This window comes from Urocitellus parryii, chromosome 1 (assembly GCF_045843805.1).
Source record: "Urocitellus parryii isolate mUroPar1 chromosome 1, mUroPar1.hap1, whole genome shotgun sequence".
NCBI lineage: Eukaryota > Metazoa > Chordata > Mammalia > Rodentia > Sciuridae > Urocitellus > Urocitellus parryii.
The window spans coordinates 276,131,558-276,144,239 of NC_135531.1; the positions used below are offsets into that span (position 1 = coordinate 276,131,558).

The 12,682-nt window shown below is 42.2% G+C and overlaps 1 protein-coding gene across 1 annotated transcript in view; it reads left to right on the forward strand.

Annotated features, from left to right (window-relative positions):
* Armc9 (armadillo repeat containing 9) overlaps window positions 1-12,682 on the forward strand; it is a 130,619-nt gene that overhangs the window by 19,323 nt on the left and 98,614 nt on the right. Inside the window, exons 8-9 of the mRNA XM_077791111.1 lie at window positions 5,259-5,416; window positions 10,265-10,363. Coding sequence (XP_077647237.1) covers window positions 5,259-5,416; window positions 10,265-10,363 — 257 coding nt within the window. The remainder of the gene's footprint in view (window positions 1-5,258; window positions 5,417-10,264; window positions 10,364-12,682) is intronic.

The window sequence follows — 12,682 nt, forward strand, 5'->3', positions numbered from 1 at the left end:
CGCAGTGTTGAGGCCTCCTCTCAGGGTGTCTGGTGTTGCCAGCTAGTCTTCGTACTGGATAGCAAGGCCTGGGGAAATGGAGGGTCCAGATAGGGTCCCTAAGGGAAATGAATGACTGCAGCAGCTCTGAAGGCAGGACACTATGGGATTATTTTAAGGAATTATTATTTTAAGGAATTATTATTATTATTATTATTATTATTATTATTATTATTATATTATTTGGTGGTAGTGCTAGGGATTGAACCCAGGACCCTGTGCATGGGAGGCAAACATTCTACCAGCTGAGCTAAATCCCCAGCCCCTTATGGAATTATTGTAATATTTTAACTTTTATCTTGAACTAGTCAAATGGGGTTTTTTATTCAGCACCCATTCTTCTAAATCTTTTCCATTTCTTATATTCAAAGTAGAAATTCCAATCATAAGTTTATATGTAAAATGATGTTTTTCCATGGTCAGTAATTTTTACCAGAACATTTTCCAGCGAGGTGAGAAAAACTAGTTAATATGAAATTGGTGACTTCAGTTGGGGCCAGTTTTGTCTTTGATATTACATTTTGAAAAGTGTCTGAATTAACATGTTGGGAAGGGTGTATGTGGTGCTTCATGCCTTTAGTAAGTATCGATGGCGTGTTCCTCAACTCCCAGTAGGTGGAGTTTTGCTACATGAAAGTTTTGGTCTGTGAAATATCCCGTTTGCCCCTTTCAGAGTAGAGCAATGTCAGAGAATATTGCAGAAGTCCTGCCATTGTTTTTCTATGCTTCTTTTAGAGAGTTAAACTTTTTTAAAGAAAGAAAATATTAGTTAATTATTTAACTCTGCTTACCAACTTGACAAATGAGTAATACTTTAGGTCTGCCACCTGTGGAGAGTTTCAGTAGTGTCAGATGTGAAAGGCTTTAGTGTTTGTTTTGTCCTTAGTAACCTTGTGTGTGAGTCATCTTTTCATCACTGTAATGAAGTTCTTGAGGCAATTAACTTATAAAGAGAAAATGTTTATTTAACTCACAGTTCTGGAGTTTCCATCCTAAGATTGGGCTGTCTTATTTCTTTGGGCCTGTGGTGAGAGACCCTGATGGTAAAGACATGGAGCAAGGGGTGGAGCTTTCATGAGGAACCAGAAAGCAGAATGAAAAGACAGGTCTGGGCCAGCCACAGTGGTGCACACATGTAATCCCCGTGGCTTGGTAGGCTGAGGCAGGAGGATCACGAGTTCAGAGCTAGCCTCAGCAATTTAGCGAGGCCCTAAGCAACTCAATAGACCCTGTCTCAAAATAAACTACAAAAAGGGCTGTGCCCAGTGATTAGCACTCCTGAGTTCAATTCCTGGTACTCTCCCCTGCCTCCCCCCCCCCAAAAAAAAAAAAAAAAAAGATGGGCCCGGGCCCTCCTAAGGGTTTCATCACCTCCCAGTGTTGCCACAGGCTGAATTCCAGGGGTTCCAGCAAACCAGGTCTGGCTGCTCACCCCAAAAAACAAGCAGAAAAGGTAATGATGAAAAGCTAGAAAGGAACTTTAATCCATATAGTCATTTTTGTTCTGTTTTGTTTTGCTTTTTTTTTTCTCCCCTGTATCAGAAATTGAATCCAGGGTGCTTAAGCACTGAACCACATCCCTGGAACTTTTTTATATTTTATTAGAGACATAGTCTCCCTGGTTTGCTTAAGCAGCTAAGGAGTCTCTAAAATTAAAATCTCATTAACTCTTTGTTGGAGTGGGAAGCAATGCCTCTAAGTGAAATAGAAATGTTAACAGAGAAAGCTTGAGTGATCATGGGTGAGATTTCTATCACTTTCATTATTGGTTCCTTGAATGCTAGAATTATCAGAAAATGTCCTGTGACGTTCTTTTAGTTGCGTATGACTCTTGCATCTCAAATTTTTGTAAACTTGAGACGCATTCTTTGGACTTTTGTGCACATCATATCAGTAGTTTTAGAATTAAAAGTCTAAAAGATACTTCCCTATTAAAAGTTGAGTTCGTGCATGGCAAGGCATCTTGGCTTAGTTGTGTTAGGCAGCTTTTTTTGTAGCTGTGACCAAAATACCTGACAAGAACAACAGAGGAGGAAAAGTTTATTTTGGCTCAAGGTTCAGCCCATGGTCTGCCAGCTCCCTGGCTCTGGGCTCCAGATGAGTCAGAACATCATGGCAGAAGGGTGTATTGGAGGAAAGCTTCTCAGAAGCAGAGAGGATGCAAGAAGCCAGAGACAAAATGTGTAATCCCCAGCGACCCACCTCTTCCAGCCGTGCCCCACCTGTCTTTTCTATTCAGATTATTAATCCATCAAGTGAATTAACCTACTGATTAGGTCATGGTCTCATAATCTAATCATCTCACCCCCAAACGTTTCCTGCATTAACACAGGAACATTTCAGGGACACCTCGTATCTAAATCATCAGAGTTTTTCTTATCTCATAAAAATTTTGATAGGGAAAAGAGTCAAAGTGCTGCTTAATGCTCTGGAATAAAGTTGGTTACCTCGAGCTATCACTGAAATCATACAGTCATGGTCAGGGGTTCAAACTAGGGCCTTGCACGTGTTGGGCAAGTACTCAGCCACTAGGCCACGCCCCCAGAACCCCATATTTAAAATTGATTGTTTTTCCCTGAGCAGCCAAGAAGTCTCTAAAATTAAGATCTTATTTACTCTTTGTTCGAAGCTAGCTCTGATGTCTGCAAGCTGATGTCTCTGGATAGTAGATTATTCTGCCAAATGATGATTTGAAATTGGCCATGAAACTTTCAGTCCAGTGGTCTGCTTCTCTCATCCTGAAGTTAGCTTCTCTCATCCATCGCAGGAAGTTAGTTCTCCTTTTCCTTAAAGGTGCCACGTTTGAAACTGTCATAAATTATAATTCTGGGTTCCCAAGGCAAAGGTTCCTTTTGTTTAGTTAATTACAAAATGAGCTTCTAAGGGGAAGAGTTCCTTTGTGCATTTGCCTCTGGAGAGAGACTGCTCTGGGGACACTCATGTTGAGATTTGGGAGGTATTATGGCCCAGATGATGGGTTTTGCAACTTGGTCCCTCATGGACAGATTGCACAGAAATATTCTCATATTTGTTACCATGAGGTGGGATTGTGAATAGGAGAATTTTCATCTTTGGAAATTATAATTTATGTATTTTTGATTTTGATACATATGAAGAGCTTTAATGATAGCACACATTTAAAAAAGAGAAAGAATGTAGTGAGTCCCTCTCCCTTGTAATGTTTAAGGAGAAGCTTAAGAAATCATTTCCAGAGATGTTTTCTGGGAGCTCAAGTATTGGATGTAAATTTGTATCAGCTGACTTCTTAAAATTATTTTTCAACACTGAGATTTGATGGTTGCTGAATAAGAATAATAAATAGTTGTTAATGATATTTTGGGTTTTGATAGTTATAATAGTTATTTCTCTACTCAAATAATTGTGAAACATGGAAGTTTTTGAAATACAGTCTGAATGTGTGTGAGCATGCATAACAAACATGGAAGAATGGGTAACTTAGGACACTGGTTCTCAAACTTATGTTATGCATCGAGTCATTGGGGAGCTTGTTGAAAACATAGATGCATAGGACACCCCCCTCTCCCGCCGAGTATCTACAGAATCAAAGTCTCAGTGTGAGGCCTGATTATCTTTATTTTTATTTTATTATTATAATTTTTCGGGGTACTGGGGGTTGAACTCGGGCACTCAGCCACTGAGCCACATCCCCAGCCCTATTTTGTATTTTATTTAGAGACAGGATCTCACTGAATTGCTTAGCGCCTGGCTGTTTCTGAGGCTGGCTTTGAACTCATGATCTCCTGCCTCAGCCTCCAAGCTGCTGGGATTACAGGCATGTACCACTGTGCCTGGCTCTGATCATCTTTATTTTTGGATGTTTCTGATGTATTTCAAAGCTTGCGTACCACTGCTTAGGATGCAGACTTTTTGCACTTTTGCCAGTTATCTATTTGCATAGAAATACATTCAGAAAGTCTTTGACCCCTTTCTGTGAAATGAAATAATAATAACCACCACTTATTGATTACCTGCTCTATCCCAGCCATTGCACTGGACACTTGGAGTGTGTTTTTTACTTAATCCTTATAGTAACCCTTCAAGGTAAAATTATTATCCTCATGTTGTAGATTAAGAAGTGAGAATCTTGGGAGGCTGAGGCAGGAGGATCACGAGTTCATAGCCTGCCCTAGCAACTTATCAAGGCCCTAAGCAATTTAATGAGACCTTGTCTCTAAAAAAAAAATCCAAAAAAGGGCTGGGAATGTGGCTCAATAGTTAGGTGCCCCTGAGTTTAATATCTGATAACACCCCCCCTCAAAAAAAGTGATAAGTCTGGCCCTGATGAGAATCTGCCCTTTCTAGGTGTGACCATAGTGGTGTGGCCTCGATCTCTCTAGCGGAGTGGCTTTCTGCTTTCTCAAATAGCAGCATGAGCACTGCAGTCTTATCTTCTTCTGGATTCTTTTTTTTTTTTTTTTTTTTTTGTAGTTGTAGATGGACACAATACCTTTATTTTATTTATTTATTTTTATGTGGTGCTGAGGTTGGAACCCAGAGCCTCACACATGCTAGGCGAGATTCTACCACTGAACTACAGCCCCAGCCCTGGATTCTTATTCTTTTTTTTTTAATATCAATTTTTTTAGTTGTAGTTGGACACAATACCTTTAATTTAATTTAATTTATTTATTTTCATGTGGTGCTGAGGATCGAACCTAGGGCCTTGCACATGCTAGACAAGCGCTCTACCGCTGATCCACAACCCCAACCCTGGGTTTTTATTCTTAAAGCATGAGTCAAGCAACTCCAATTTTTGTTTAAAATGGAGGACCATCCTGTGGATAGGAATATCCCCCAGATAGCCTCATAGTACAAAAACAGAGAAAAGGACACAGGTTTGGTTCCACTGTTTTGTGAGCTGAATATAGAAAGAAATGTTGATTCTAATCCTTAGAAATAGAAGAACTAGTAGAACTTTTGTGGGGGTCAGTCAAGGGAAGAGATTTTGTTTGGGAGCCCAATGATGATTTAGTTGAACTTACAGCACCAAGAGAATTTAAATTAATGATTATAAAATCCTTTGTAATTATAGGTGGCATGAACTAGAGGTAAAGTGCTAAACACAATAGTGTCAAGTCTGTTATTACGGCAAAATATTCTGAAAGTAGGTATGATAGTCCTTGGAGAAGAAAGCAGTTTGTTCTGTGGGGTTTTGTTGTTGTTCTTGTGTGTGGCTTTCATGTACACCCTCTTTCTAGAAATGCTGCAGCAGCTCCACCAGCAGTTGGTCGAAGCCGAGCGTCGGTCAATGACGTACCTGAAGCGGTACAATAAGATCCAGGCCGACTACCACAACCTCATTGGAGTCACAGCCGAGCTGGTGGATTCCCTGGAGGCCACAGTCAGTGGCAAGATGGTAAGGAAGATCCCTGTGTATATTTCTGTTGGAGAGAAGTGGTGTCTGGAGAATGGGCTGTGTGGTCGGCAGTCCCTGGCCACTCCTCCACCAGCAGAGCCTGCCCCTCTATTTAAAAAGGCTCACACGGACAGGGGCTGAGCTGATGCTTCACATGGGTTCATCATGCTGTTTGCAGTATTTTACCCATTTTCCCAACACATTATTTATCGTATCTTTATCTAACTTATTCTTTTTTTAAATTTTTTTTAGTTGTAGATGGACACATTGCCTTTGATTAATTAATTATTTTTTTAATGTGTTGCTGAAGATTGAACTCGGTGCCGTCACATGTTAGGCAAGCGCTCTACCACTGAGCCACCGCCCCAGCCCCCTAGCTTATTTATTTATTTATTTTTTGGTTTGTTTATTTTTGCTTTTGCAGCACTGGGGGTTGAATTCAGGGGTGCTCCACCATTGAGGTAACATTCCCATTTCTTTTTATTTTTTATTTTGAGACAGGGTCTTAATAAGATGTCCAGGCTGGCCTTGAACTTGGGATCCTCCTGCCTCAGCCTCCTGAGTTACTGGCATTGCAGGCATGTGCCACCAACCTCTGTCCCTAATTCTTAATGTTATAAGGATAAATTGGCAACAAAAGAAAATGTGTGGGAAAAATGCTCTTGCCCTGCTGCTATAGTGAAAAGCAGTTGATTTTCACATGTTGATCTGTATACATTTACCTACCTTTCTGAACCCTATTACTTGCTTAGGTTTTTCAGTTGATTCTCTATCTTCAAATAATGATATTTTAATTTTATTTTACTTTGTTTCAGTATCTTTCTTTTCTTTAGTAGTGTTGGCTAAGGCCTGTAGGACATTGTTGAATGATGTCATGGGCATCTTCATTTTCTCCCTGACTATAATGGGAATGACTTTAGTATTTCACTTTTAAAAAATTAGGAAGTACAATAAAATCTCCTTGTGGAGAATAAGTTTTTTTAAAAATTGAAGTAATTATAGGTTCATGGTGAAGTTATAAGAAACAATGCAGAGATCCCTTGTCACTTTGCCTTCAGTGGAAAACATTTTGTAAAACTGTAGTGTGTCACAATGAGTGTAAGACCTTGCTACAAAAAAAAAAAAAAAAAGACCTTGCTACAATCTGCTGATGTTTTTTGTATTTTCATAATTTTATTTGTATTCATTTTTGTGTGTGTATTAAGTACTATATATAGTTTTATTACCAGTGTAAGTTTGTGTATTAAAATTCTTTCTACTGACTTTTAAAATGTGATTATAAGATAGTATGCATTATAGAAAATTTCAAAAATATAGAATGATCCAAAAAGAAAAAGAAACATTACATATAATTGTGAGTCCTAATACTGGTCGATATTTCAGACTTTTTTCAGAACTTAAATACACATGTTTTCCCAAAGTGCATTCTAGGCCACACATTATTTTCTGGCCTGCTGTGTAATACTACAGAATCACACGCTCGAAGCCACTGAGTGTTGTTCTGCAGTGTCTCACCTTCAGTGGCTGCAGGGTTTTTGGTCATATGGCAGTGGCACACTTCATGTAGTATCAGGTACCTGCTATTAGGTATTTAGGTTGTCCCCAGGTTTTTGTTTTCGTGTCATTGATAAAGTTGAAAATGTCTTTGGAGATGAACCTTGTTATATGTTTTTTAAAAAATATATTTTTAGTTGTATATGGACACAATACCTTTATTTATTTATTTATTTATTTTTAAATTTATTTATTCATTCATATTTTATTTTTTGGTGGTGCTGGGGAGTGAACCCAGGGCCTTGTGCGTGCTAGGCAAGCACTCTACAACTGAGCTATATCCTTAGCCCCAATTTTCTTTATTTTTATGTGTTTGGTGCTAAGGATCAAACCCAGCATTCCACCACCGAACTACAACCCCAGCTCCTTTGTTATGTTTTTTTAATGTTGATTTGCCAGGTTGAATTTTATGCTTAAGGTCCTTCAGAGCCAGGTATGGTGGCACACACCTATAATCCCAGTGGCTCGGGAGGCTGAGTCAGGAGGATAGCGAGTTCAAAGCCAGCCTCAGGAACAGTGAGACACTAAGCAACTCAGTGAGACCCTGACCCCAAATAAAATACAAAATAGGGCTGGGGATATGACTCAGTGGTTGAGTGTCCCTGAGTTCAACCCCCAGTACCCCCTCAAAAAAGATCCTTCAAGAAGGTTAAGCTGACTTGATTCCAGCGATTCCACTTGATTCCATTTCTTTATTAAAAAAAAAAAAAAAACGCTTGCCAACCCTGGGTATTATTATTAAAATTTTTATGTTTTGCAAATTTGATAGTTAGAAATATTATCTCATGATTTAAATATGTTATAGTCTTTACATATGGAATTGAACTTTTTAAATATGTTTTATTTGTTTGAAAAAGATTTGTTAAATACATACTGTACGCCAGTCTCTATTTTAGGAATTTGGAATGCATCACTCTGCAAAGCAGAGACCCCACCCTCAGGGAGCAGGCACTGCAGTAAAGAGTGCAGATGGCGAACAGCAAACCTAAGCAGAATAAATAAGAACCTGGGCTAGAGGAGGACAGCTCTAGGGGGCAAAGGGAAGCCAGATGAAGGGATCAGAGTTTGGGGCTCTGCGAGTTTGGACAGGGTGCAGGTAGACCGAGCTTCATTGCTGGGGTTGCTGGGAAGAGGCAAGGGAATAGCATACAGTGTGGGGAGAAGATAGTTCCAGGCCAAAGCCTCAGCCAGTGCAGAGCGTGGCCTGCGCCTCAGTGTGTAAGGAGCGGAGCTGGGCCCAGAGGGGCCAGCAGGGCCCAGGGCAGGCTGGGGTGGGGACAAGCAGGAGGAGAAGTTGCAAGGCAGGGCGGGCAGCTTGGGGGCCATCAGAAGGCTCAACCTTCACCCTGAGGAAGCCGAGTAGAAGAATGCTGAAGTGGAGAGGTCTGACAGATGTGGCAGTCACCTGGCCACTCAGAACCGTCCACAGGTGCTGCAGGGAGACTGAGAGGAGCAGCACAGAGGCAGTTGCAGTCATTGGAAGGAGGATGTGGTTGAGGTGGAAGAAGTGCTTGTCCAGATGTGGGATGAAGATGGTGCTGAACTGGACCTGGGAGGGAGGGAGTGCAGTCAACTGGAAAGATGGTGTTGCCACCAGCTGAGACAGGGAGGCCTTGGGTGGGGAGCAGGCGTGAGGGTATCAGGAGCTCAGCTTTGGACAGGGCTGTTGCAGTAGAGCCACTCACAGTTTATCTAGTGCAAGTATTTTTCTCAGTTCATTGTTTGCTTTTCAAATTAGTTTTTCATAATGTATGAACCTTCCTTTTGCTTTCTGACATATTAAAAATTAACTTGCCTCATTCTGGGTGTACCGCCTACAGCCAGGTTCATGTGACACCTGATGAGGCATGTGACCAAAATGAGCTTGTGAGCTCCTATCGCTGGAGTTGGTGAGCAGAAGCTTGCAGACCGCAGGCGGGGTGTGAAGGGGCCTGGGCCTCAAGTGTTGAGGCTGGACTGGCTGGTCTGTAATGTGAAAGAGATTGTGTTCATGGCAAAAGACGGGATTCAGAGGATCGTGTAGGAAGCCTCCTCCACCACAGCTCTTTCAACTCCTTTCCTTTTTGAACTTCTTGTATTATTTCAGTTCACTTTTATGCACATATGTGAAAAAGGGAATGTTTACGTTTGAAGACTGTAGGAATCCATTGGCAGTGCACTCAGGATGATGTAGGAGGTTAGCCTTCAGTGGGGCTCTTCTTTCTCTGAGTGATCTGTGATTTCTTATGTTGTTGTGTGACCAGGAATGATCAGACATTTGCCATGGAATGGACAGAGCAGCCCAGAAGTTTCCAGTGGTATAGGCAGGAGCCCCAGCAGGCGAGAAGAGGTCTGGGCCGGTGTTCCCAGGTCTTCCCAGCTCTCCAGTTAGGCTGCCCTCCTCCGAGGAGATGAGTGAGCGAGGGGCAGGAATAGAAGCCAGTTCCATTACCATGTGGAAGTTTCAGCACAAAAGAATCATGAAGCTGTGCCAAAGGAGGTTCCCCTCTGACGGATGCAGACAAGTTTGTAAGGCTGCAGAATTCTTAATTGCCCCTAAGGATTGGTTTGTGGGGGAAGGCTGTGATTTGGAAGAAAGTGGGAGACTCACACATTTTAAATAAGCATGTATTATTTTTATGAAAAGAGGAAAGGAAAAAATGCAGAGATCACCGCCTTAGGTGTCACATACCCATCGTGACTTATAAGGCCTGTGAGCGAGGTGAAGGCATACTGAGGAACACTGTGGGACAACAGCCCTAATGGTGACGCAGTTCAGCCTCGGGTTGCCAGGCCCTTGACTGTTAGTCACGTCTCTGTCATCACTCAGCATGTACCCAGCCATCATTACGTGACCCTATTTACCCCTCGCTGTGGCCCTGCAGGTCACCCTGATTCATCTCAGGTCAGGAGTGCAAGGGGCAGGCTGCTGCTTCTCTCTAGGGCCCAGGCCTTCAGGTTTGCAGCCTGGTCCTCTTTCCACCACATGATGGCCACCCAGTGACTTTATTTCTTGAATTTACAAAAATGGCTTAAAATCTATTTTCCAACGCAGTGGGACTATAGCAGGTAAGACTACACCGTTTGAAGCGTGATGTCCTCTGATCGCACCTCAGGATATATTAGCAGCTTTTTCTGTCAAGTTAGTGCATTAATTCTTCTCAAGAGCTCCAAAGTTAAAGCCAAATGATTCTTTTTCTAGCTCATGCATTTCATCACTGTGCCTTACAGAGGCTGTTGGGGGACAGCAGCCTCCTCCTGTCCCTTGGGTGGGTTGTGTGCCTTTCACCACATGTCCCCGTGTCTTCTTTGCAGATCACCCCGGAGTACCTGCAGAGTGTCTGCATCCGCCTCTTCAGTAACCAGATGCGGCAGAGCCTGGCGCACAGCGTGGACTTCACGAGGCCTGGGACGGTGAGGCTCTCTGCCTGTGGCAGAGCACCCCTGCTCTGTTCCTCAAATTTAAAATGAATGTAGCTAAAGAAAATGAATGTGCATGAGAAAATCTCCTTCAAGAGGCTGAATCGCAGCTGGATCTGGAGGCCTAGAAACTCTCAAAAGGAAAACTGTCTCTGATTTTTTTCTTCTTTTTTTTGGCTGTCCTTGTGATTGAACCCAGGACTTCACACATGCCAGGCAAGTGCCCTCCCACTGAGCCCCAGCCCCAGCCCCACAAGAGGAAAGTGAATGCAGTCTCTGGGGCTGGAGTGGAGAGGCATGTTGTGAGCTTCTGGGGCAGCTGCTCCAGGCCTCCAAGGCCTGGGTGTCAGTCGGAAAAGAAGGAAGGAAGCCTCGTTCTCTTTTTTAAAAGAATTGCCCTTTGGGGTTTATATGGTCTAAGTCAGGGATTCTTTCTTCTCCTTTAACTTTTACTTGGAATAATTGCAGATTTACAGGACAGTTATAAAAGTAGCACAAAGGAGATTGGTATACCCTTTATCTGTCATCAACTGTTAGCATTACCTGTTTATTTGCTTTCTCTTTTTCCATACACACACATAAAATCTGTTTTCTGAACCATTCAAGGATCGATTGCATATATTATGACCCTTTACTGCAAAATACTTAAGAGTTTTTAAAATTATTTTTTAACAGCTACTTAAGAGTTGTATATGTTTATAAGGTTAGTGTTATCTCTTAAGATTAAGAATATTCTCTTAGGGGATGGGAGGTGTAGCTCAGAGGTAGAGCATTTGCCTAGCTCACATGAGACGCTGGGTCCAATCCCCAGTCCCTCATAGAAAGAAAACAGCCACATGATCATGAACTTCAGTAGGTTAACGTCCCCGTGGCCTCCTGTCCAGTCTGTCTGTTTTCCATTTTGCCAGTGGAGCCAGTCGCACCCTTTATGGTGCTGCCCCTGCCCCGGTAGCCCAGGGTCAGGTGACATGGAGTTCTCAGGGCTCCTTAGCAGTTTAGATGGGGTGTGCAGTGACTGAACTGGTAGGATTTAGGATTTGGAAGGAGAGGAACGTTACTTTTTTATTTTTTAAGGCGATAAACATTTTTGGGTCAAGCAGGCTGCCATCAATTTCAGCAAAAATAAGTGGGCACGTATTGGCCTCCTTTGTAGAGTGGCCCCAGGCTGCTCCTCCTCAGATGCCCTGTCACACTGGTGTGTTCCAGCAGATGGCATTCTGTAAAGGCAATGCCAGGCCTGCGGGAAACCCGCAGGTGCCTGTTAGCTTACTGCGTTTGCCTGGTCTTCAGATCTGGCTGTTAACATGAGCCTAGGCTTCTCCAACTTTAATTTGGAATTTCAGAAGGGCCCAGGAAAAAGCCCCCTGTATCCCCTGCTGAGTTCTGAACCACTGAGAAACAAGACGGAAGAGTGAGATCAAAGTGTCGTCCTCACTACAGACAGGGTTCTGTGGGAGAACGCGGAGTTGATATTTTTGTTGTTCTTTTTAGATAGACATGACAGTAGAGTGTATTTTTTTTACAATTCTTTTATTAGTTGTTCAAAACATTACAAAGCTCTTGACATATCATTTCATACATTTGATTCAAGTGGGTTACGAACTCCCATTTTTACCCTGTATACAGGTTGCAGAATCACATCGGTTACACATCCACTTTTTTACATATTGCCATACTAGTGTCTGTTGTATCCTGCTGCCTTTCCTATCCTCTACTATCCCCCCTCCCCTCCCCTCTCCTCCCATCTTCTCTCTCTACCCCATCTACTGTAATTCATTTCTCTCTCTTGTTTTTTTTCCCTTTCCCCTCACTTCTTCTTATATGTAATTTTGTATAATGATGAGGGTCTCCTTCCATTTCCATGCAATTTCCCTTCTCTCTCCCTTTCCCTCTCACCTCTCGTCCCTGTTTAATGGTAATCTTCTTCTCATGCTCTTCCTCCCTGCTCTGTTCTTAGTTGCTCTCCTTATATCAAAGAAGACATTTGGCATTTGTTTTTTAGGGATTGGCTAGCTTCACTTAGCATAATCTGCTCTAGTGTCATCCATTTCCCTGCAAATTCCATGATTTTGTCATTTTTTAGTGCTGAGTAATACTCCATTGTGTATAAATGCCAATTTTTTTTTATCCATTCATCTATTGAAGGGCAACTAGGTTGGTTCCACAGTCTAGCTATTGTGAATTGTGCTGCTATGAACATCGATGTAGCAGTATCCTTATAGTACGCTCTTTTAAGGTCTTTAGGGAATAGTACTAGAAGGGGAATAGCTGGGTCAAATGGTGGTTCCATTCCCAGCTTTCCAGGGAATCTCC